Source organism: Quercus lobata, chromosome 8 (assembly GCF_001633185.2).
Source record: "Quercus lobata isolate SW786 chromosome 8, ValleyOak3.0 Primary Assembly, whole genome shotgun sequence".
Lineage (NCBI taxonomy): Eukaryota > Viridiplantae > Streptophyta > Magnoliopsida > Fagales > Fagaceae > Quercus > Quercus lobata.
Window position 1 is genome coordinate 39933451 of NC_044911.1, and position 26999 is coordinate 39960449.

Below are 26999 nucleotides of genomic sequence, written 5' to 3' on the forward strand. Positions count from 1 at the left end.
AGAAAGCATCAGGTCTACAACTACTTTAGCATCCAATTCCACAAGCAGTTGAGTGATGCCGAGCTAGGAAGCAAGCATCAGTCCGTCTTTTAAAGCCCAAAACTCAGCTATAATGTTGAATGCAAACCCGATATTTCTCATGTAGCCCTTTACCCAACTCCCATGATGATCACGTATAAGACCACCCCCACCCGCCTTGCCTGGATTGCCAAAAGAAGCACCGTGCAATTACTATATCCATGTAAGATTTAACAGTTAATAAGTAATTTTTTTTTATAGATATATATATATATATATATTTTAACGCTATTAACTTTTACATCTCATATAACTATATAAGTGTGTGTGATAATTATATGGTGTAATAGGGTTATTGCACCAAATCTCAATTCATTTTCTCTTCCTTGAAAATGTACTTTTTGATGATGATGTGACAAACTACTCACAACAAGCTCAAAATATTTATTTTTTTCCATGATGTGACAAAACATTTAAACTATATTGTTTTAAGCTGAAAGCCTTAAATACAAACGATAGTACAAAACTGCGAATCCACATTTGAAACTTAGTGGGACAAAATCAGAATCACTCCAAATTGTAAGAATGTAAAGTGCAATTTAATCATTATTTTCCTGTTTTGATTATTTCAAGTTAGGCAGTACTTGTCAAGCTCTTAAGAAATGATCTGTAATAAATTCTTGTTTTAGAAGTTCTCCAATTGAACAATATTTTCTGGTTCAATAATCAAACAGAACTGGACACATTCAAACGTCTGAGAACTACTTTATTTAAGGTTTAATGAAATTATTGGTGCAAGCAGTAACAACATATATGAGATCATGCTACGGGATGTTGCAGATCACCTATCACCAATACTGACATCGTGTGATCGTGCAACAGGAAGTTGCAGATCACAAGTCATCACCACTCTTCTTCTCGGTGTCTTGCTTGAGTAGCAAGACATTGAAGAGGGGACTTTATTTTCAAATACTTGAACAATTACAATTCATAACATTCATGAAAACCACCCATAGTAACCAGCTTGAGCTTGAGATCCAACGCATAGTTGTTGATCACTACTGCTCCATTTTGTAACTTAAGAGAATTCTTATTGTTTCTTGGCATGCCTTTCACAGAAGGCTTTCATTCTCCCAAAGCCATCTTCAAGAGCTGAAGGCTCAACTGCAAAAGTTATGCGCAACCAATTCTTCATCCCCACCGCCACCCCTGAAAACCAAAGGAATGAGTAATATTAGACTCAAATTAGCAGCGAAATTATTCCCCACAAAATATTACTCAACCAAAGTAATTGTGATCGAACCCTTTAATTAGGATATGACAATCTTTTGAATGCTAAAAAAGACTAGTAATCTTACTGTCATTCTTTCTTCTCAATCATCTATGCTAATTGCACTACTCTCTCTGTTTTGTTTTTAAAATGTTAAGGTATATGATGTATAAGGGGAGAGACTTAAAGTTGCAGGGGCAGGAATGATGACAGAGACACTCGATCCCCTACACCATTACCATCCTAATAAACATGTTTATTTATTAAGAATAATATTTTAATCTTGTAATATATGTTTTATGGTCAAGATTTGCTTTCAGCTAGGGTCATGTACTTGGCAATCAAAATTTTGAAAAGCCATGACTCTCTGCTCAGTTGTCTAAGAGATTTCTTTTTGGGTTAAATTGAATACATCGTACTCAACCCTTGAAATTTGTTTTAAAATCATCCTTATACATAAAAATGTTTTAAAAAAAGTCTTTACCATCATTTATGGAAAGAAAATGCGGACATAGCATACGTAATTTATGAAACTAAGGTTACTTTAATAAAGTGGAACCTATGTCATGGCATAAATTCTATTTGTCATGTCGGCATTTTTCATCCATCAAATGACAAAAGGGAATTTTTAAAACAACAACAACAAAAATCAATATAAAAAGCCACATAAATCCACTCCAATAATATGCTAACCGTAGTGCAAGAAAGTGACATATCCAACATGCATACTGTTGTCCTCAACCCATTGTCATTTTTTTTTAAGGGCTTGTAAAGGTGACATCTAGAGATTTCAAGAGATGATCACTATTTCCTTAAAAGAGATATCCCCAATGCCGCCATTAAGAAAGCAAGCAAGCATTGCAGAAAACGTTTTTGAAGTTGAATGTGGATTTTGTAGGTTTACCTTTCAAGAGGAAATTTTTTTTCCAAATTATAGAACATTTTGAGATTGATTATTAATATTACACGGAAAAAAAGGGCATCCACTTGGGAGTGAAATACATCAAAATATTGAAAGGCAAATATTCGTGTTTTAGATATCTTTCCATGAATATGTAATTAGCAGTCATTGGGGGAAACATGGAAGGGTCTCCTGTGAGAGCAACTTCCTTAATACTATACAGCCTGTTTGGCATCAGCTTCAGCTTCTAACTTTTAGCTTTTAGTTTTTATGTACAGGTTTTTAAAACCTCACTTTTTCCCCACATTTTCTCACTTTTTCAAATTTTTTCACAGTACAAATATACTTTAGTACACTTTTAACAAAAAGTTTTTAGCAAAAAGCTAAATAAGCTGTTCCCAAACAGACAAGAATCTAAGATTTACTAGCTCTCCTATTCTTTATTTTTATTATGTCCCTTCTCATCATTTTTTAGCTCATCAGGCCATAATATCTAAGCCTAGTTATCTTTAAATGCACCATATTAGGGACAAAGAAATTACTCCAGCAGCCTAGCTACTACCCAGATTTTCTCAACTAGTGTACAAGAACTCTAGTCCAGAAGATATATAAAGATTTACAAAGCAGCCAAACAAATACTAAGGCCAATCTTTTTGGGGGTAAAATGAAAAAACACCGCCTTAACGCATTACAAATCTGGATCTGTGAATGTATTTGTCTGGCTCAAGAAATCTTAAAGACCTTTTTTTAATGGGAAAAGACCTTGTTACATACCTGGTAAAACAACAACAGACTCCTCTTTAGCCAGCTTGAGACAGAAGTCCAAATCATCATTTATGTCTTCCAATAATGACAGGTTTAGCTTAACCTGTGATCAAATTCCTAATCAATAAGATATTAATTACCTTTTTAGGCACAAATAATTAAAAATTTTGATGTCCTTACCATCACAAACATGGATCCTTCAGGTTTATTTGGGCAAGTAATGCAAGGGATCTCCTGAATTCTTTCATAACATATGTGTGCAACCTCCCTTAGGATGTTAATAGTTTTTGAAAAGAAATCCTCCCCTGTTTTTTCAAGGATTTGGGGAACTGCACCCTAATACATGAACCACATTGTTATATTTTCAAGAGAAGGAAAACAAAAATACATGGATTATCATAATATTTCAGTATCACTATGTTAAAAGTTTGAAAGAATCAACTGAGAGAGAATGGGAAAATTATATGTCAAATGCCAATGAAAATAATCTATGGGTCTGTTTGGATACCGCTTATTACTGAAAACTGAAAATACTGTAGTAAAATAATTTTTAAATGTGTGAATAGTATCATGGGACTTAGTTTTAACTTAACATTTGCGTTTTTCCGTACTTATGGGTCTCGTGAACAGTACACAGGACCCACAAAAAAAACCAAATGTAGACTCTTTTCATTTTTCAATGCAATCCAAACTCCATCTACATACAAAAAAAAATGCAAAATGTCATTCTACCATGAATCAAATAAAGTACAGTAAAGTATTATTAAAATAATGAGCAAAAATTTGAAATAGTGATATAACTAAATGGATGAATGAATGAATAACCATCTTAATTTTCATTATACACCAAGAAGTTGGACACCACTCACCAGTATCTTAAGGGACAATAGAGTCATCTCATGTTAGTATGTTAGAGATTTGGGAGTAAAAGCCAATAGAGTCAGATTTTTCACTTCCCACAAGCACTAGATAACTATTAGAAAAAAGTCTTGGGAGTTTCCACATAGTTAGAGGTAGGATTCACCTTTACTTCAGATCAAAGAGCTGTTCAGCCTAACCACTAAGGATATAATGAAGTCAAAGTTGGGTCTAGAGAAAGTGGGCCTCTTTTCATGTTATTTCTCTAGTCTTCTATTAAAAGAAATTGTTCTATTGTCTTTTAGGTGAATTTTCTCCAACAAGAATTAAGGATAAAAATACATATTAAGTTTTGAAAGTGCTTAAAAGAGGAAAAAATGTAGCATGCTTCCATATTGAGACATAAACATAGCAATTTACAAACCTGAATGAACGTTGGTGGATCAGATGTCATATTGAGACAGTCTGTAATGCATTCTACAATCTGAGAGGAAAAGAAAAGGATTTGAGAATACTGCATATGTCTTGTCATTACTGATCCAATAAATCGAAATATAATGCAGAACCTTCATTATAATTATTATTCTATATGTATTTGTGTCTGTGCAAGCTTAATACAGAGAGAGAGAGAGAGATGACCCCAGATTTTCGAAGGATGCCATTAGGATCACTTATCACAAGCCAACCTAGTCGCCAACCTGGCACAAGCCATCTCTTTGATATAGACCCTAGTGTGATAACAGGCACTATTGATCCAAATACTCCCATTGGCACAAATGGATTAGGTCCAAAAGTGAGATGGTGATAAACCTCATCCGTAACCACTAGAATTCCCAGCTTTCTCGCCGCCTCTGCAATCTAATATTCATAAAATCAACCACCAATAATATTGTCATCAACGCTTTAATAAAAAATAAGTTTTACTTATGAAAACTAGTGCTTATTACAGAAACATATGAAGCATGAGTTCCAAACCAATATCATGTGAAAGTCCAGCAGCATATACTAAAATTTAATTATTGTTGCACCATTAAGAACTTCATAATTCATTCCTCTTATGAACTTTTAGACATTCTCATATCCTTAATATTCTTAAAACAAAGTTGATTCTACTTCTGAAAAGACATTGACTCAAATAATTACACGATGAGGCAAGAGTAGAGTAAATATATATTAAGGGTCAATATTTCACTCACATCTTCTGAAAACAACCTGGCTAGCTAATAAGGAGGTAAATTTGTGAATTAGTATTAGAGTAGACGTTAAAGTTTAATCTTTGCTACTCATATAATATAAATTAATTTCATGTATCTATAAAAAAGAAGGTTTAACCTACCTCTTTCAAATGTTGGCGTGTATAGACACTTCCACAAGGATTGCCAGGGTTTATGATGACCATGGCAACGGTATTCTCATCAGTAAGAGCTTCGACGCTTTCAATATCAACCTCCCAACCCTTTTCTGGATTAAGATCAAAATAACGGACTTCAAGATTGATAGATGAAGCAAAAGAGTCATAGAATGGGAAGCATGGTCTTGGAAGCAGAACGTTGGCATCCGGACGAGCAAGGGCTCTTAGTGTTACTTCAATTGCTTGGATGCATCCTATAGTGAGAAAAACATCGTCTGGCGATAATGTGTAAGGAAGATCACGAGACAAATAATCTGCTATAGCACTGTTACAATTCAAGCATTAACTTAATAAATTAGATTAACATTGAATATATGAAAATATACAATACATTATCTGTTTTTCAATAGACTCAGAGAATCAATATGAAACTTGGGAAAGTTTCGATAATTTTTTATTCGAGATAATTGAACTTGATCATCTTGTTAGTACAAAAGGAGCTAACCATCACGTTTTGTCCAAATACTACACACAAAAAAATAAAAAAGAAAAAAAAAAAGAAGAAGAAGGAATGAATATTTTCTAAGAATAAGAATATACATTGTAAACATTTTTACAAATCAATCAATGGCAGAGGGAGGGGGGCAGAGGAGGGGCCATGCGCCCATGCCCCCTGGATTTTCAAGATCCTCCTCCTCCCCCTTTATTTTATTAACAAAACTTTAGGTAGGTGAAACTTTAACATAATGATCCCTTTCATATTTATAATAAAAAAAAAATTTTAAAATGTACAAACACTAATTTCTCATTGAAAGCATTAATCTATTTTTCCTTATAATTTTATATATATCATTAACTTTAAGAGCATTTTAAGTGTGTTTTAAAAAATGTATAAGTAAATTTTTTTAATAGAATTTTTTTCTAAAGCTATAAGATCAAATCAGTGTCCAAAAAATAAAAATGCTAAGATCAAACCACAAGAGGGCAAATTTTAATATTTCAAAGCTAAGGCTACTTCGAATAAAACTCCTATATATACAAGGATCATAAAAAAATACATTAACTTTCACAACAACTTTTTCTGTTGGGTAGGTGATGAACGGTGAATTAGTCAATAGCATTGAAGATATGTAAAGGAAGCAACTTTATGAGATATAGACCGTAGGACTATTTTTCTACGTACAATGGGAAAACCAATCAATAATTAGTGTTGAAATCATGCACATAGTGATTGATATAAAGAACTTTTAACAAGGTTGCTCATCATGAACTATGTAAGCGGGCTTTTAACAGGAGGATGCATGCAATTAATCTTTCGTTTTGTTAATAATATTTCATTTGGTTTTAGGAGGAAAAATTTACATAAAGAGAAATGCCTTAAGAGTTAAGGGACACTTCACTCCCATAAAATTCCAAATATCTTAATATATATATATATATGAGCTTTTTTTACTGTCACCTACAGTACTTTTGCAAGGCGAGAGTGAGACTTTTTTTTTTTTAAAAGACAATTTGCACATGTGAGACTATGTGTGGAATATAGTTGTCAGATGGGTTTTTTGTAACAATGTAAAGGATTGATTTGGTCCACTTTATTCTAAAAGAGTGATAGCAGCCAATAATTAATAATAGCTAACCTTTTTGTTTCTTTAATTCTTTTCCTTATTTATTATTGAATTTTTATTATAAAAAATATATAAAAATGCAAACCACCGTTGTTTTTCACACTTTTGTACCCTACCTGTTGCTCGACAGCGCAAATGGACAAAAATTGCATAAGCAAATTTGTAATGAATAATGATAGGCAAAAAGTAGGTTGTGAAAAGACAACAATATGTAAGTACATAACAAAGATATATAATGATATAGTATTTCACATAATGTAATAGATTTTAATGGTAGAAATTGAGAATTGAAAAAATTGTCAATCTTAATTATTGAATAAAGAAAATGAAACTTAAGAAGTAATGTTAATGTATACCATTTTTTTTTATAACACACCTTCTGTCACAATTCTTATGTATGTCAATTGTCAAGTAATGATTAAATTATTTTTTATCAAGCACTTATGGTAGTCCTGTATGTTAGGGATGTAATCCAAACATAAGTTGATTGTGTGACCTCTAGACTCTTCCATAATTCGTTATGAACAATAATTTTTCAACAAAATATTTACAATTACGAGGTAGCAAAGTGTTAATGATAAATAATAAGATAAGATGATATCAGTAATAAATTTAGATAAATGTTAACAAGTTCTGTAGTGTTTGTTAAAGTTATACTAATGTGAATCCTATTTAATAAAAAAATTGAATACTAATTCCATAATTTATTTTAATATTTTTTTCCTTTCTGTAAAGCTGGCTTCAAAACTTAAAAGCTGCAAATATATTAAGGCTTCATTTGGTTGGAGGAGTGGAAAACTGGAATGATTGAAAATTGTGGGAGGATAGAAAAGTGAGAGGATGGAAAACTCTTTTATTTGGTTTGAGAGAAAAAGGGAATGATGGAAAATTCAATTTATATAAATTGACTATTATACCCTTGTTACATAATAGGTAAGAAATATATTTATTTATACTCATTAAATAATATAAAATTTACCACATCACTTTTACAAAATACTCACATCAGTTTATCTATTATACACACTTTTTTATTAAAATAATATTTTTTTCTCACTTTTTTTATTATTTTCCACCTACCCCACCTAACCCATTAAGTGACTTAACTCTCACTTTCCCCTAACCCACAAAGTCTTCGCCCCTTTTCTATATTAATTCCCAACAATTATATTTTTCAATGAAAAATGTTATATCCACAATATTTTTTGCAATATTTTTCAAAATCTTATATGAAAAGTTATTACTAGTTCTAATTTAAACTCACCACTAAAATTATTTTTTTACTCATCAATATTAGCTAATAACAATCTATTACTTAAAATTTATTATGAAAATATTGTAAAAATATTGTACTAGTATTTCTAAATTTTATTTTTCCTTTTTTTTCTTTCTATCATCTGCACGTTTCTTTTCTTTTCTTTTTTTCCTCTTTTTTTCTCCTCCACACCTTTCCCTTATCTCTATCTTCTCTAGGACTTTGTCTGGAGCTCTAGGAGCACTTTTCTTCTATTCTTTTCTTCTCTAGCAGCACTTCGGCTGGAGCTCTCTCTCACACATAAAGATCATCCCTCAAGTCTCTGCATCTCTTTTTTTTTTTTTTTTTTTTGACTGTTCAAAAGCTACTAGAAAGAGAGAAGATGATGATGATGAAGATGAAGATGGGTTGATTTTGAGTTAATTTTGTTTTGGGTTGATTTTGAGTTGGGTTTGGGATGGGTTTTCTAATGGGGTTTGAGTTGATTTTAAGTTGTTTTTGTGTTGATTTTGAGTTATTTTTGGGTTGTGGTGGTGATAGTTGGGTTGTGCTGATTTGATGGTTGGAAAATTGTCTTTCTTCTTCTTTGCTGAGTTGTTGTGACCGTTGAAAAAGAAAGGGTATTTCCGTAATTTGGCTGTGAGAGCACTTTTCTCTCCATAGTTTTCCTCCCAAATTTGTGGGTCCGGGAGAGAAAATTTTCTTCCGGTTTTCCATCCTCATTATTTTTCACACTTTGCCAAACAGTAAAAAATACTGTTTTTCACCTGCTTCTCCTTTTTATTTTTTCCATCCCCTCTAAAATCACCACAACCAAACACAGTATAAGCTTCAATAAAACTACCCCCCCCAAAAAAAAAAAAGTACAATACGATGCAATTAATGGGGACCGTATAAAGCATATGAAAATTTACAGCAGTTTGATACTAGATTAATGAGGACCTTTGATACCAGGTTAAGGAGGACCGTAAGTACAGCCCAAGAGCTGGTATCTCATGCATCTAGCGCATGAGATATTTTTCCTTACAGGAAAGCCTACAATACTCGAAATAGTCAAATAGTATGTCAAGAGAAAATAAAGTGAACTATAGTCTAATCAGAAGCCATGAAAGGAAAACAAAATCACGACCATGATATATAGATATGAGACAGTGATTTTATACAGCTATAGTTATACAATTTTAAACCTATTACTGAATAAAATTGGTTGTAAAAATGTCCTAAAAATAGCCTTTCTAATAATATTTACCTTCTGGCAGGCTGGAGTCCAGAGGTGGGTGGATAAGAATTGAACTTGGCGGAGCGGAGAGCGTCGACGACGGCATCTTCGGCTATGGGAGTGGTCCGAAAACATGGGAAAGGAGAAGGGTCGCCGTGTCCGAGAGGCAAAAGTGGCCTTGGATCATCTTTGTTAACGCTTCCCCATATCTTCATCAAAAGCCCTCGAATTGATGTTTTCGACTGTGGATTCAGCTTTCCCATCCCCCAGAAGTTCCATCTTTTTTCTTCATTCTCCTCCATTTTCTTGCTACAACTAGCTTCAGCTCTCAGATGGGTCTACCTGTGACTGTGACTGTGACTGTGTTGTGTGTTGTGGTGATATTTGTATTATATTCGCATCAGCTCTGGTTTTCAAGCTCTCTCTTTCATTCTTTGCTTCTCTCTCTTGCACTCACCACAGAAAATACATATGGTTGGTGGGATATATAAATTATAGTATGCGTCTCAATAATAAATTAATATTATTCGGGAAAAAAAAAATCGACTAATAGGATAAGCAACAGCTGGTATGATTTGGTAAAAAAAAAAAACACGAAAAAATTAATATTAAAACTAATTTCACATCTATTTTAACAATGGTTTGAGCTGAATTCGGTTCTGAGCAGTAGAGGAAAAAAAAATAGTAGAATATGCGTGAAAGGCATCACAACCTGTCAGACAAAAAAAACAAACTATTAATATTATATGGAAAATACGTTTAAAACTATTAGTGCCTTGTTGGAATATTAACTTAAATATATGTTTTTACTTTTTTTTAATAATATTATATATATTTTTTAATTTACACATATTTTAAAAAAATTAAAAACAGATGTTTAAACACACGTACTAACAAGTTCTTAATTTTTTAACCGTTTAACTTAAACCTTCGTATAAAACTAGTACATAATACATTTCTTAAAAAACAAATAAAAATAAAACAAGTTGCATATGGGATTACATAATAATTAAAAGAAATCAGCTTGCAAAAATAAATTATGAACAAAATTTAGCTACAAAATTGGTTATAATCTAAGGTTACAATTTTATTCAATAAAATAAATGTTCTACATATTTTTAAAATCTAACCGTTGAATTACATATTCTTTACGTTTATAACACATGTCAAATTTTGTATGAATCGAATATTATTTACTATATAATCCATAAACTTATATTTTATACATAATTTTAAACTACAAAAACTTACAATTTAAAAAATTTATTGATGACATGGCTATTAATTTTTAATTTTCTAAAAATTTTGCAAGTATGGAGGATATAAAAAAAAGATATAATCTAATGGTAGATTTGTTAAAATTTACTTCCAATAAAAAATATTGAGTAAAATTATAGCTAAACTTTATCCCTAAATTATTATTTTTATTTTCATTATAACAAAGTTGGGACATTTACAGGAACAAGTAAAAGGTAAAATTACACCCAGGGGTAGAACTATAACTATTAAACATTTTTAAAGACATAGCCTATAAAAATAGGGGTTGGCCCCGTCAAGCAAAATTTTTAGTTCCGCCCCTAATTACACCAAAATAGCTGGGTGTACCCAGTAGTGAATAGGATATTTTGAGGCTATACAGGGCCCTGGCTTGCTGAATATATGGTTCAAATCTGTTCTCATATTATTAATTTCCAAAAATAAATTACATGATTTTTTTATCAAATAAAAAATAAATTAAATGATTCATTGGTATTAAGACCAATTTTTCCCCGATGTAACATTAAGACCAATTTCAATAAGTGTTACTATCGATACCGGGGAGAATACAAAAGAAGCATGCGGGTGAGTTTATTTTATAAAACTCATCTCAATGTGACATGTATAAGTTGTTTATAGATGGGGGAGTTTCTTTTTTCTTTTTTTTCTTTTTTTTTGAGAACTATAAATGGGGGACTTTCTAAATGTGGCTGACAACATGCAAGTTCATAATTTCTTTTATATATATAAATGAAATCCCATGAACAGGGACAACTTTAAGCTGAGCACAGGTGTGAACATTCAAAAAAAATTATATTTACAAAAAAAAAAAAAAATATATATATATATATATACACACACATACTAGTTTTAAATAAACAAATATGTAAGCTCAAAAATTTTAAAATAATTAAAACTAAAATTTTTAAATAAATAGTAATAATAAATTATAAAATAAAAAATTTACTTTAAACAAGTATATTTGATTGTTTAGAGTTTAGTCTTTATAGGTATAGGGGCGGTTTTTGGGCCTAGACCCAACAAGTAAGTGGTTCTGGTCCAAAAGTCTCTAGACAATGAATTTGTAGAGAGCGGGTTACAAAACTAGGACTGGACGAAGTGAACGTCAATTAGATGTATGTCATGCAACAGACAGAACGTGAAAGTATTCCATTTAAGTTCACATGATATCGGTCCGAGGAGACGTATAAGTGCACCACTTGTTCTGGTTACAGACTATAGAATTCTTTCACCTTTCTCTGCTTTTTTTCTAAATTCTCCAATCTCTTCTTCATGGGGATTTCTTTCTCTTATATAGCCTCCTTAAATTGATAAGGACCTTACACTTGTTAACTATCTGGACTTTCACTTGAGTGTCTGTCCCATCGGACATCTTCCTTATCTTTCTGTGAGTTGCACTGGCCAATGTAACACTGTTCGCCTGTCTTCTCCACATTAATGCGACTGAAAAAATAGTTTTCTTGCATTTAATGCAGCAATTGTGGCTTCTCCCTGACGTCTTACATTTTCCTCTTTCCTGCTGCGTGAGACTCATCCTACTACCCACGTTCGTCTGGGATGGTTCTTCACTGTGGAGGGGACGCACATTGCGCCCATATTTGTGTGTCCGAGGAGACATTCCTCCTCAGACGTCTTTTAAAACAAACTGGGCTCCACAGGATTGGGCCAGAAGTCTTTTGGGCCCCTATTCCCCTTTGGGTCATGGTTGGGTTTCGTGTGGGGCCCCAGGCCCATTGTTGACTTTGGGAATTTCACCCCTACAATAGATGTTTATTTATTTTTATAAGTGTTTATGGGTTTTTTTTAGAAAGAAAACATGGGTTGTTGTGTGGGATTTATGTTTAGAAATTTTCTATAATAAACTTTTAGTTTGAATAGAATTTAAATTTGTTGAAATTTAAATGATAAATTTTTTGTAAATAGTTTGTAAATATTATCCTTTAATTGAGGAAATATATCTTAACAAAAATATATAATTAATTTACTGATTAGTGAAAGTTGTCACTTGGTGCAACCACGACTTCTATAAGCCCAACTTTTATTATATAGTATATCATATGATATATATATATATATATATAATTATTTTTAAACAAACATGTTTTGTTTGTCTACTTTAAAAAATATATATTATGGCTTGTATACTTAAAATATATATATGTAAGGACACGATTTTGTAACGAACCTAAACAGTATCGGGTTCGCACGTAAAAGGCCCAGACAATATGATTTTTAGAGCGTGGGTGTAAAGAACTAGGTTAACTGTGGTCTCTCCTCCAAAGATTTGCTCTCCAGAACGTTCAAGGTTTAAAGCTGGTATAATCAATGTTTTTCTTTGGTGACTAGTGCAACTCCCTTTTTCTTCTCTTACTTTCTTCTTTTTAGTTTATCTCTGTTCTTCTCTTTTCTTTTTCTGTTTCGATTTTCTTCTTCATGTTCTTCTTTTAGTTTATATACTCCCCTTTGCACTCCATCCTTACCGCACACGTGTAGGTTGTGTCCGGAGGATTTCTTTCTGTCCCATCTAGCACCTCCTGGAACTTCCTATGGGCAGCTGTAAGGCTGCTTCCTTACTGTTCAGGTATCACCTCCACATTAATGCGGCCAGAGAGTTGGTTGAGAGGTCATTAATGCGGAGGCAGCTGTAGTTACAGATATTTGTTTGTTTTATCTCTTTCATCTTTAGTCGGCTACTCTATCCTTTGCGGTGACCTAATTCTGAGATCTGATCGCAGTGAGACCACGTCCCGATCTTCCTCGGACGTGATAGTCCTCGGATGCATACTGCCGAGGAGTATGGTGTCCTCGGACGAGTATACATCCTCAGATGGGCCATGGGCCCAACAATCCCGAATCAATTCTGAACCATATGGGCCTATTGATCGAACGGTCCCCACAATAGCCCCTCAAAATCCTACTTTTCGACTCCTCGGGAGAAAAGGTGGATTTTGACGTCATAAGCCTGCACCTGTGCGCATTTTGGGGCATGCCCCTGACGCTTCAGCACCCCGATTTTAGCAGCATTAAATTCTGACAACTCCCTTATCTCCCACGTTCAACGGTGAGATCTAAATCAAACGGCAGGGGGCTTCTCTTGTTTTGTGAGCGGGAATTTCACCGCTCACAACCCTCACATGACTATAAAGGCGCTCCCTAATTAAACCTGCACCTTACCCTTAATGGTTACGTGGTTCCAGAGCTTATACATTGAATCTGCCTTCTTCCAGTCTTCGCTATTCTCCTGGCGACTACAAATAATCATACGTTGTCCGAGGTCCTTCCTTTGAACCTGTAAGTCTTCTTGAAGTTTTTACCATTTTTGTTTAAAGCCAAAAAAATCTTTTCTGCTAAGTTTTTTAGAAAAATGGGGAAACAGAGGAATCCCTTTCGATGTCTCGTTGACTCCGATGAGGGTATTAGAAACTTCCGCTCTAAGTACAAGATCCCCCCATCGGTAGGGATGAGGTATGCAGCCCAAGGGGAGTGGGCTGATGCCAGGCAAACTGGGGAAGTAGTTATCCCCATGATTGCCTTTATCGAAGGCGGGATGACTATCCCTATGGGTAGTATCACTAGGGGTTACCTCAACTTCTTTAGGCTATCCCCCACCCAATGTGCTCCCAATATGTTTAGGGTCCTGGGGAGTGTAGACGCTCTAAATCAGAGAATGGATCTAAAGCTAACTCATCACGACGTGAATTGGGTGTACAGCCTTCACCGCCTAGCTGACCAGGACTATTATCTCAAGTCGAGATATCCTGAAGTAAGGCTAATTCAGTGCCTCCCCACTTCAAATAAGAATCTAAAAGAGGATTTCCTTATTTTTTCTAGGGAATGGCATGATGGTCTACCTTGCCCGATAGTAGAGGGAACACCAGGTGAGTGTGAAGTTATAGACCTATGCTATTTAGCTCGTGAACACATTTTACTTACCTTTATTATTTTCGTGTCTTACAACTTTAACTTTAGAATCAACGGTTTTGCAGATAGACGCTACACGAAGCCCAATCTCAGATTAGTCAATAAAACGAGCCTAGACAGGTTATTGAAAGCTGAGATATACGTGAACGAGGCTGATGGTCAGCTACGGGTAGCACATTTAATTCTTGGCTATACCCCCCTTTCTTTTGGCTTTCAGGGGCCGAAGTGCGTGATTAGGGCACGCGATCCTCGGCTTCGCCGTATCAGTGTTGCCTACGAAGGGTTTATTGTTCCAGAGGGCATTCCACTTCCGAAATACACACCTCGCACAGAGCCTCTTTTTGTGGCCAGCGTCTTGGCGGGACCTTCTTCACCCTCACCTTCCCTCAAGAAAAAAGGAACCAATAAGGGAAGGAAAAGGGGAAAAGACAAGGAAACCGTCGTAACAGTATCTGAATCTGCGGACGACTTCGGGATTTTCGATCAGCCCACAAGCCCGAGGAAAGTCCTAACGAGATGGGGATACAAAGGAAACCCCAGAAAAGCTTGATGGAGCTGATGGAAGGTCAACAGGGAATGTTTGCGCCTGCCCAAACAATACCATCCCAGGCTTCATCTCTTCCAGCCAGGTCTCCTCCTCCAGTTCCTCGCCACCCTCCTCGATCATCTCTGCAACCAGCGCCGCTCAGCGCTGCCGAGCAAGGAAAACGCAGGGAACAGAGGGGCAAGGAGGTGGCAGATGCGAGCAAATCTCGTCCCACTCGAGAGGAGGATGTCCAACGAGCTGCAAAGCAGCAGAAAACTAGGCACCCCGCTACGAGGGGCCAAGAGAAATCCGATTCTCCACATCCTGATTCACAAGCATGGCTGCCAGTTCCTATGCTCGGTGGGGAGCCCCTGCGAGACGATGCCTCTATAAGGGATTTTAACGGCGGCATTGGGTGTCATGTAGCTTCGGCCATAGAGGAGGCCTTATTGCTCCCAAAAGATATGGCTGAGATAAAGAATGTGAGGAAGAATCAAATCATCCTTGACAACAAACAATACTTGGGCATGGTGAGAAGCTGTCTTTTACACTATTTCATTCTGTGACTGTTACTTACTAATGCGCACTTTTCATTAACTATAACGCTAACTCACCGCCCCATTTTTTACAGATCATCCAAAATACTTTCAAGCTAGATAAGATGCTCAATGCTTGCTCCAACCAGCTAGATGGTGAGAGGAAAAGAAGGGTAATGGCTGTACAGACCTTGTCCAAATCTGAACAGGATTTAGTCGACGCAAGGAAAAAACTACAGGTTGAAGAAGAAGCTCGCAAGAGTGCTGAAACGACATCAGAAGGCTACCAGAAGCAGGCCGAAGAACAAGCCAAGCTTCTGCGCGAGGCGAATGTCGAGCTGAAGAAGACTCAGGAGCAAGTTATTGTTCTTAAGAAGCATCTAGAAGAAACTCAGAGGCTAAGAGAGAAAGCTGAAAAGCTCAAAGAACAAGCCGAGAAAGCGAAAATCAAGTCCGAACAGGCAATGAACGAAGCCGAGCAGAGGGGCTACGAAATTGGGATAGCTGAAACTGAGAAAGCTTTAAGAGCCGAGGTTCCGGAGGTGTGCCGCATCTTCTGCGCGAGAACCTGGAGCGAGGCTCTTAATCGTGCTGGGGTTGAAGCCTCATCTGAACTACGTAAGCCTGAGAACGTATATTACCCCGAAGCGATATGCTCCTCAGCTCCTCAACCATACCAGGTTGATACTCCTTCCTCAGCTATTAACCCTAACGAGGAGGTTTTGCCTCGTAATTCCCCTCCAGGAGCTTCCCCAAACAAATCCACCACTGCTTCGAAGGCAGAGACGGCCTCACAAGGTTTTCAACAGGAATTGGACTCCATAGTTCTATCAACTGGGGGCATTACCAATCAAAAGTAAAAAAAAGTAGAAACTATTCTGTAATTTTAAATAGATACTTAATAGAGGACTTTTTCGCTTACTTTCTTATCATTCTGATGGCTCTAAGTTACCTTCACACTTATTTACTTTGTCGTCGTGATTTTGTATGGGTTCATTTCAACCACCTTTTTCATTGTACGCCAATCTTGCATTCGAAGCTCTCTCTTTCTGACTCCTTAATGAATGTTCATAGGGTATTACTTTCACCAAGTTTATGATTTAGAAAACTCATCACCACTCTATTTATCATTTAATAATTCAATACACAACTTAGAAGGTCAATTTCTACCGAGTTTGTGGTCCGCGGATTTGGCATAACTTAGCCTTTGTTCCACGTTTTAATATAAATCACAAGATGTTAATTTCCACTAAGTTTGCGGTCCAAGAACCTGGCATAACATAGTTTCTGTTTAACAATACAGCATGAATGATAGGATGTTAATTTCCACTAAGTTCGCGATCCAAGGACCTGGCATAACTTAGTTTCTGTTTAACAACTCAGTATGAATGATAGGATGTTAATTTCCACTAAGTTTGCGATCCGAGGACCTGGCATAACCTAGTTTCTGTTCAACAATTCAGTATGAATGATAGGATGTTAATTTCCACTAAGTTTGCGATCCGAGGACCTGGCATAACTTAGTTTCTGTTTAACAATTCAGTATGAATGATAGGATGTTAATTTTCACTAAGTTTGCGATCCGAGGACCTGGCATAACTTAGTTTCTGTTTAACAATTCAGTATGATAGGATGTTAATTTCCACTAGGTTTGCGATCCGAGGGCCTGGCATAACTTAGTTTCTGTTTAACAATTCAGTATGAATTATAGGATGTTAATTTTCACTAAATTTGCGATCCGAGGACCTGGCATAACTTAGTTTCTGTTTAACAATTCAGTATGATAGGATGTTAATTTCCACTAGGTTTGCGATCCGAGGACCTGGCATAACTTAGTTTCTGTTTAACAATTCAGTATGATAGGATGCAAGATTTACAGGATGCATAATTGACGTAAGTTAAAAGAGAATACTTGAATTGAAACTTCTTTACTAATAATAATACCTTCTGAGATTGTTTACATTCCAAGAATGGAATACAGGTTTTTCATCTAAGTCCTCTAGATAGTAAGCCCCTATTCCTGCTACAGAAGTAATCCGATATGGCCCCTCCCAATTGGGTCCCAGTTTTCCCCAATTTGGATTCTTAGTGGCCCCCAGGACTTTTCTCAGCACCAGATTTCCTATGGCTAATGGCCTCATCCTCACATTGCTATCGTAGCCCTGCTTGAGTTTGTGCTGGTAGTAAGCTAGCCGAACCATCGCGCTCTCCCTTCGTTCTTCAATCAGGTCTAAACTTTTTTCCAACATCACATCATTATTATTCGAAGAGAATGCACTGGTCTTCAACGTTGGGAATCCAGTTTCCAGGGGAATAACCGCCTCGGCCCCATAGGTCATGGAGAAGGGAGTTTCCCCCGTCGAACGTCGGGGTGTTGTCCGATACGTCCAAAGCACATGTGGTAGTTCTTCCACCCATTTTCCTTTCGCGTCGTCTAGTCTCTTCTTGAGCCCATTGACAATGACTTTGTTAACAGTTTCAGCCTGCCCATTGCCTTGCAGATAAGCTGGAGTGGAATATCTGTTTCTTATTCCCAGTTCTGAACAGTATTTCCTAAAGGCATTGCTATCGAACTGGAGCCCGTTGTCCGAAACAAGAGCTCGTGGGATTCCAAATCGCGCGACAATGTTCTTCCAGACAAACTTCTTCACATCTACGTCCCTGATGTTCGCCAAGGGTTCAGCTTCAACCCATTTAGTAAAGTAGTCTGTGCCAACCAGCAGGTACTTCTTGTTTCCTATAGCTTTTGGAAAAGGGCCGACAATGTCCAGCCCCCATTGTGCAAAAGGCCAAGGGCTTGAGAGAGGGTTAAGAACTCCTCTCGGTTGGTGGATATTCGGAGCATATCTTTGACACTGATCGCATTTCTTAACGTACTCCTGCGCTTCTTTCTGCATATTCGGCCACCAATAACCTTGCGTTAGTGCTCGGCATGATAGGGACCTTCCTCTTGTATGGCTTCCACAAATGCCCTCATGCAACTCTTCCAGGATTGATTCTGCTGTCTCAGGAGGCACGCAGAGCAAGTATAGCCCAGAGAATGACCGTCTGTATAGCTTTTTATCCTCGGATAACCAGTACCGAGGTGCTCTCCTTCGTATTTTCTCAGCTTCCACCTTATCTTCGGGCAACACGTCACTGTCGAGAAATTTTAATATAGGGTCAACCCAGCATGGCGACAAATTAGCTTGACGAATTTGGCAAACCTCCTTTTCTGGTGAAGTGGGAGTACGCAAGTCTTCGACAATAATCACCCGAGGGAAATTTCGTACTGAGGAGGTGGCAAGGGTCGCCAAGGAGTCAGCGTGGGTATTTTCACCCCGTGGAATATGTAATACGTCGAAAGATTCGAACTCTGTTCGCATACGCCTAACCCGGTCCAGATACCCTTGCATCCTTGGGTCTCTGGCCTCCAACTCTCCAATCACCTGGCCAACGACCAGCCTCGAGTCCGAGAACAGTTTCACCGCCTTTCCACCCATTTTATGGACCATGCTCATTCCCATTATCAAAGTTTCGTACTCTGATTCATTGTTAGTAGCCGAGAACCCTAGTCTTAGCGATTTCTCGATGATGACCTCTTCGGGGGATATCAGAACCAATCCCAATCCAGCTCTCCGCTGGTTTACTGCCCCATCCACGTATACTTTCCATACAGGCCCTCCTGGTGCGGATATCACACCAACCGATTTTTCATCCATGTGATCTTGATTCCGACTAACTTCCTCAGGGCACTCAGCGAATTCAGCTACCAGATCGGCGAGAACTTGACCCTTTACAGAGGTGCGGGGCATGTATTTGATGTCAAAAGCACCCAAAATCGTACCCCACTTGGCAATTCTGCCGGTGTAGTCAACACTTCTAAGTATGGATTTAAGAGGCAATTGAGTCAAAACAACTACAGTGTGAGCTTGAAAATAGTGCGGAAGTTTACGTGTTGCATGGACCACCGCCAGTATGGCTTTCTCCAATGACAGATATCTCACCTCGGCTTCATGGAGGGATTTACTTACATAATAAACTGGCCTCTGGGCGCCATTGTCTTCTCACATCAAGACGAAACTGACCGCGTGAGGAGCTACCGCCAGATAGGCATACAACACCTCATCCACCTCAGGGCTAGACATGATCGATGGTTTGGATAAATAGTCTTTCAACTACTGGAACGCCTCAGCGCACTCCTCGGTCCATTCGAATCCTTGCCACTTATGTAACAGACGGAAAAAAGCACGACACCTCTCAGCCGACCTGGAGATGAACCGGTTCAACGCGGCAGTCATCCCAGTCAGCTTCTGCACCTCTTTTGGATTTCGAGGCGCTTGCAAATCGTTAATGGCCTTAATCTGGTCTGGATTCACCTCAATTCCTCTATGGGTCACCATGTATCCCAAGAATTTCCCGGAACCTACACCAAAAGAGCACTTCGAAGCATTCAGGCGCAACTTGTGTTCTCTCAGTATCCCGAAGATGCTAGTGAGGTCCCCCACATGTTCAGTCACTACCTTGCTTTTCACCACCATGTCATCAATATAAACTTCAATACTTCTGCCCAGCTGTGGCTCAAACATTTTCGTCATCATGCGTTGGTAGGTAGATCCAGCATTTTTCAAACCGAAAGGCATCACCTTGTAATGATAGTTCCCAACCGGGGTCACGAAAGCGGTCTTTTCTTGATCATCGGCGGCCAACGGTATTTGGTGATACCCTTGAAAGACATCCAAGAAACTCATCCTAGGGTGACCCACGGTCGCATCCACCAACTGGTCAATCTTCGGCATAGGAAATGGGTCTTTGGGGCATGCCTTATTAAGATCCGTGAAATCCACGCACACTCGCCATTTCCCCGTTTTCTTCTTCACTACCACCGTATTGACCAACCATTGGGGGTAAAAGACTTCTTTGATAGCCCCAGCCTGTTTTAGCTTGGCAACTTCACTTCTGACTGCCTCGGCATGCTCTTTCGATGGTCGCCGAGGAATTTGCCTTCTGGGGGAACGGCAGGGTTTACGTTGAGTCGGTGACAAATGAAACTTGGGTCTATTCCTGGGGCTTCATACGGGTCCCATGCGAAGACGTCCACATTGGCTCGAAGGAACTCCAGCAAACTCGCTTTCTCTTGCAGAGGCAACTTGGCCCCAACCCGGAAGAATTTCTCTAGATCATCAGCAACAGTCACCATTTCCAGATCTTCACACTCTACCCCATTGGTTGGTACGTCTAAACCTGATGCTGGGGACTTTAATTGCTATGACTCATTATCGGCTGTAGCCGAGGTTTCTGCTTCTGGCCGATGCTGAATAGCCGCTACTTGGCATTGTCGAGCAGCCGCTTGGTTCCCTACTATCTCCAGCACTTGGTCTCCGGATGGATACTTCACCTTCTGATGTAGGGTGGATGAAACCGCTTTAAGCGTGTGAAGCCAAGGTTTGCCCAAGATGGCCGTATACGGAGAATAAACATCTACGACAATGAAATCCACCTCCACCACCTCCGTGCCTGACTGCATGGGCAGCCTGATTAGCCCCATAGGAATGACCAACCTTCCCTCAAAACTGATTAGAGGGGAATTATAGGTTGTCAAGTCCTGCTGTTTCAAACCTAGCCCCTTGTACAAATCCGGATACATCACATCCGCTGCGCTTCCCTGATCAACCATCATTCTTCGGACATCGTTCCCACTAATCCTCAGTGTTACCACCAAGGCATCCTCATGGGGTTGTATGGTTCCAACCAAATCTTCGTCTGAAAAACCCAAAATCAAGGGGACACGCCTCTTGGCTCTCTTTGATGCTTGAGAACGATCCTCGGCCGGGAATCGGGACACCGACAACACTCTGGTAGGGCAAGATCCAGTCCTTCCCGGGGCCGCAAGGATGACGTTGATCGTATCTCGAGGGAGCCTTGATAAAGCATCCCCACGCACCTCGGAACTTGCTTGGCTCGCCCTTCCGCTGAAGTGATGCAAGAGTTGCCTTAATTTCCCTTCCCGGACCAACTGCTCCAAATGGTCCCATAAATTCCTGCAGTTGTCTGTCGTGTGCCCATGGTCCTGATGGTAATGGCAATACAAACTCGGGTTGCGTTTCGTAGGCTCTCCCGCCATCCTGTTTGGCTATTTGAAAAATGGCTCGTCCTTTATCTTTTCCAAAACCTGTTGAACAGGCTCCCGAAATACTGCATTAACAACCTGGGCGTCCGCCGAGGCCGACTGCCCAACAAAGTCCCTCCTCGGTCGGCTGTTATTATAACGATCCGACCTGAAATCCCTCCTCTCCTGAGGGATCATCTTGGCCTTTCCTTTCCCCTGAAGTTGATCTTCCTCTATCCTTTTGTACTTCTCTATTCTGTCCATCAACTGGCGCACACTGGTAACAGGTTTACCCGTCAAGGATTTTCTCAAGTCGTGATCAGCTGGGAGACCGGCTTTGAAAGTGGTTATAGCCACAGCGTCATTCTTCCCCCCTATCTCGTTAAACATTTCCCAGTACCTATCCGAATAGCTCTTGAGAGTCTCGCCCTTTCGCATAGACAAAGTCAACAAAGATCCCAGAGGCAATGGAGTCCGGCTGCATGTAATAAAGTGAGCACCAAAAGCCTGGGTCAGTGCTTTGAAAGATCCAACAGAATTGGCCCTTAAGCCATTAAACCACCTCATCGCCGTTGGACCCAAACTCGATAGAAAAATCTTGCACATCAGAGCATCATCCCTGGAATGAATAGCCATCTTCTGGCTGTAATAGCTTACATGTTCCACCAAATCCGAATGGCCATCATACAGAGAGAACGTAGGTTGATTGAACCGCCGAGGATAGGTAGCATCATCTATGCTTTTTGTAAAGGGTGACCTGAAAATTTGAGTCAAGGCTTTGTTCATGGCATCGTTTCCCAAGCCCCTGCTAGTTGGACTTTTACGCCTACGCCTATGGCGACGCTCCTCTTCGTAGGAGAAAGTCTCGCTTTGCGGAGTCCTCGACCTCCGCCTGTAGCTAGTTCCGTCCGACTCCCCGGATGTTGGTTCAGAGCGAGGTGGGGAACGCTCCCGTCGTGCATGGCACAACTCTCTCTTCAAGTCCGCAATCTCACGCTGCAGATCCCCACCATGCTTCGCGTGGGAAACGTGATTCTTCCCGCGTGTATGGCTCCTTGTGGTATGAGTGGTATGTATACTCCCCTCCCGGACTTCCCTCCGTTCGGGACTCCTTCGAGGACCATCATGCTGAGAGCCCCTTGACTCCGCCTAATGCAGGTTGACATCATCCTGATGCAGCCCCGCTGCGGGATGAGGTAGTTCCACTCCTTCCATCGGAAACGTTGTATCAGAGGTTGTACAAGCTAACACAAGCTCTTCCCACAGACGGCGCCAATTGTAAGAACACGATTTTGTAACGAACCTAAACAGTATCGGGTTCGCACGTAAAAGGCCCAGACAATATGATTTTTAGAGCGTGGGTGTAAAGAACTAGGTTAACTGTGGTCTCTCCTCCAAAGATTTGCTCTCCAGAACGTTCAAGGTTTAAAGCTGGTATAATCAATGTTTTTCTTTGGTGACTAGTGCAACTCCCTTTTTCTTCTCTTACTTTCTTCTTTTTAGTTTATCTCTGTTCTTCTCTTTTTTTTTTTCTGTTTTGATTTTCTTCTTCATGTTCTTCTTTTAGTTTATATACTCCCCTTTGCGCTCCATCCTTACCGCACACGTGTAGGTTGTGTCCGGAGGATTTCTTTCTGTCCCATCTGGCACCTCCTGGAACTTCCTATGGGCAGCTGTAAGGCTGCTTCCTTACTGTTCAAGTATCACCTCCACATTAATGCGACCAGAGAGTTGGTTGAGAGGTCATTAATGCGGAGGCAGCTGTAGTTACAGATATTTGTTTGTCTTATCTCTTTCATCTTTAGTCGGCTACTCTATCCTTTGCGGTGACCTAATTCTGAGATCTGATCGCAGTGAGACCACGTCCCAATCTTCCTCGGACGCGATAGTCCTCGGACGCATACTGCCGAGGAGTATGGTGTCCTCGGACAGGTATACATTCTCGGATGGGCCATGGGCCCAACAATCCCGAATCAATTCTGAACCGTATGGGCCTATTGATCGAACGGTCCCCACAATATATATATATATATATATATATATATATTGAACACATGACTTGAGCATCCCAAAAATGTGGGTTCAACAAAAATAATCTTGACCCCTCAAACATAATCCTTAACCCTTAAACAAAAAATAAAAAATAAGAGCCAAAAGAACAACATTAAAAAATAACCAAAATAACAACAAGATTAGACCAAAAAACAACAAATAAACAAAAAATTCAACAAAAAATCCATTCAAAAGGAGATATAAAAAATAAAAACCCCTAATCATTTATATTCGTAATTTATACAACCCATTATATAAATAAATAAATAAATAATCATTTCTAATTTCATTTTCCCAAAAAAAAAAAAAAAAAAAAAAAAAAGGTACCAAGAGAGTTAGAGAGAGATGTTGTAGCCATGAGTTCTCCTCTACAATGCCAACAACTTTACTCCTCTCTCTCTCTCATCTTACAATTTTAAGTTCTCACTTTATCTCTCAACAATCCCCTTTTTACTTTTTCATTGTATTAGTAGAAAGAAATTGTAAAATTTTATGCATTTACATGTTTTATTATGATGTCAATATATTCAAGTTCTCTTTTTATAAGTGCAGACATCAAATTTTCCATGATGTATTCACAGTTATCCAATTGATCATGAACAAATATTTGTGATCAAATTCATTTACAATTGATGTTGTGTCAACAGTGGACAATCGGTAAATAGAATCATTTCACACATCAAATATTTGAGTTATTACGACTCACATAAAAATGACATGTGTCACAAGTCATGTAAAGCCATGTGTGGCATTAAATGAAGGGAGTCATGTGGAAACATCAGAAGAAAAAACTCACATGAAAGGTTTTTATTAAATGGAAGACCAAATTAAATTCAAATTTGAAGTTAAAATTCATAATTCATAATTAACTTTCAATAAATGCTGAGAAAAAATTCCAAATCAAAGACCATTGAGCAGTCTATAAATAGAGGTTTCTCATATGAGAAAAGAGAAAATTTTAGAGAGAAAACCTTTCTAACACACTGCCAAAATAGAAAGTCATCTCTAAGTCCAAAAAAAATCTATTGCTCATTCAAAACCAAGGCTAATTCCTACTTCTTCAAATCAAAGTAGAGATTTTCCTTCAAGTCCATTTGTTTGGTTCAAGATTAAGCCAATGGCCCTCAACATCATATAAAAAATACATTCAATTACTCATTTAACTTGGAGATATCAAGACACAATTCAAGATCAAGCTTTATAACCCTTCATATTGTAAAGTTTATTGGAGATTGAATAGCGGAGTTCATTGTATTCTTTATTGTAAAAAATCAAACATAGAATTGTACCTGCTTACATACAAATCAATATAAATTGATCATTTGTTACACTATTTCATGCCCGTGTAATCTAACTCTTACGAAATTTGGGTGTAAAATTATCTTTTGTATAGTTTAAGTTTCTTAATGGCTACCTTAGAAAAAAAAAAATTCCTAGAGCCTCCACTACCAATAAATTAGCAGTGTGGTGGAAAACCTTAAAACCTTCAAATCTATGATACATTATTCAAGTCCATTAAACCCAAAAACCCATCACATAGGTGTCCTTGGAGGAGGATTGCAATTAGTGCAAGTAAAGACCTAAACTTATAATATTTTATCTCATGGGCTAACAACTCCACTTGATAGTGCTTACTTCTTAAGATTGTTTGTATTGTTGCCCCATTAAGACTGCCGTTTAGTTAACAAGAGAATAAATTTGGTAAGGAATATATATATATATATATATATATATATAGTAATTTAATTTGTAAAGAAGTAAGAAAGTAGGATAAAGTTCTTTATAAAAAAGGGTGAGAACTAAAATTATTTTTTTGCATAAACGTACACAATATTTTTACAACATTTTCACAATAAATCATAGGTGTTTAGTTATTATTAGTTCAAATTTGAACTTAACACTAAGATTACTTTTTTGCCATAACAATAACAACCTGTCACTTAAGATTTGTTGTAAAAATGTTGTAAACATATCATTTCTCTAAAAAAAAATCATCATCATTTATTATTTTGCTTTTATTTTTCAAACAAAAGTATGATCTTACAATTCTCAATCCAATCTATAAATAACAAAGTTTAGTTACAAAATTAGTTGTAGTTTATGGCTACAAAATTGGTTGTAGACTCAATATCTTTTTATTGAAGGTGAATTTTGATAAATCCACCATTGGATTACATCTTCTTCTTATATTCTTCATGCTTGCAAAATTTCTAGAAAATTAAATATTGATAGCTATGTTATCAATAAATTGTTTAAATTGAAAGTTTTTGTAGTTTAAAATTATGCACAAAATATAAGCTTTATAGATCATATAGTAAATAATATCCGATTAACACAAAATTTGACATGTGCATTAAGAGCGTAAAGAACATATAATTTAATGCTTAGATTTTCAAAATATTTAATAATATTTATTTTATTAAGTAAGGTTGTAGCCTTAGGTTACAACCAATTTTATAACTAAACTTTGTCCATCTATAAAACCCTTCTGTACATAGGAGTGTAATTTTTTGAAAATCAAGTAATCCACCATACCTTAGGAGCATCATTTTGATTTATCCCAAAAAAAAAAAAAAAAAAAAAAAAAAAAAAAAAAAAAAAAAAAACCTTCACAAGGCAAGTTCAATTATAGTAAGAAAGTTCTAATGAATAAGAAAAAAATGAAAATGAAATAACAAATTCCACTCCCTGTTAAACTAAAATATTATTCAAGATGCACTCTTCTCAAGCACTTTCTTTTAAACAAATTCCAACTCTCATTTTTTATCCAATAGAAAATGCATTTGCCAACAATAAAACAAGTTACCTCTCCTACACATAATTTCAAAGGAAACATCAAAAAACTAATCAACAAACCTTTTGAATAAAAGTTGCCTAATTGGATATTAGACATTTACACAGAAGAGAAAAAAAAAATCTCTTATAAAAGTTATGCTTGATAACAATATTTCTTAGAATAATTTTCAGTTATTAATATGCATATATATCTAGTGTAAAAAAATCTTAAAATTTTCATGTTCAGTATAAATTACCAATTTGTCTATAAAAGTAATAATAAAAAAATCACAATGAAACTAATGAAGTCTTCAAAACAATAAATAATCCAAAACTTTAGCAAATATAAAAATTAATTTTACAATAAAAATGAAATTGAGAAAACAAAAATAACTTGTCTATATAATCACTAAGCTTATTACTAAATTATTTTTTAGAAGACCATGAGAATTTTTTTGACATCTCTATAACAACTACGCCTATTACTTAATTCTTTTTTTATGAAAATCATATGATATTTTTTAGGGGGGCCAGGTCCTATTTTTGTAAGCCAAATGTTCC

The 26999-nt window shown here is 37.2% G+C and overlaps 1 protein-coding gene across 1 annotated transcript; it reads right to left on the reverse strand.

Moving 5' to 3' along the window:
- Window positions 1-686: 686 nt before the first annotated feature.
- LOC115955637 (tyrosine aminotransferase-like) lies at window positions 687-9742 on the reverse strand. Its single transcript, XM_031073848.1, has 7 exons — window positions 9293-9742; window positions 5149-5488; window positions 4452-4670; window positions 4237-4296; window positions 3135-3290; window positions 2964-3057; window positions 687-1227 (listed from the first exon to the last, which is right to left on the reverse strand). Exons 1-7 carry the CDS (start codon window positions 9562-9564, stop codon window positions 1109-1111), a joined length of 1260 nt encoding a protein of 419 aa, XP_030929708.1. The 5' UTR covers window positions 9565-9742; the 3' UTR covers window positions 687-1108.
- Window positions 9743-26999: the final 17257 nt, after the last annotated feature.

Coding starts and splice junctions, on each gene's coding strand:
- LOC115955637 (XM_031073848.1), bottom strand. CDS start 9,564: ATGGAGGAGAATGAAGAAAAAAGATGGAACTTCTGGGGGATGGGAAAG. Junction 4,671..5,148: donor CACGCCAACATTTGAAAGAG/GTAGGTTAAACC, acceptor TATGAATATTAG/ATTGCAGAGGCGGCGAGAAA. Junction 3,291..4,236: donor ATCCACCAACGTTCATTCAG/GTTTGTAAATTG, acceptor TTCATGTATTAG/GGTGCAGTTCCCCAAATCCT.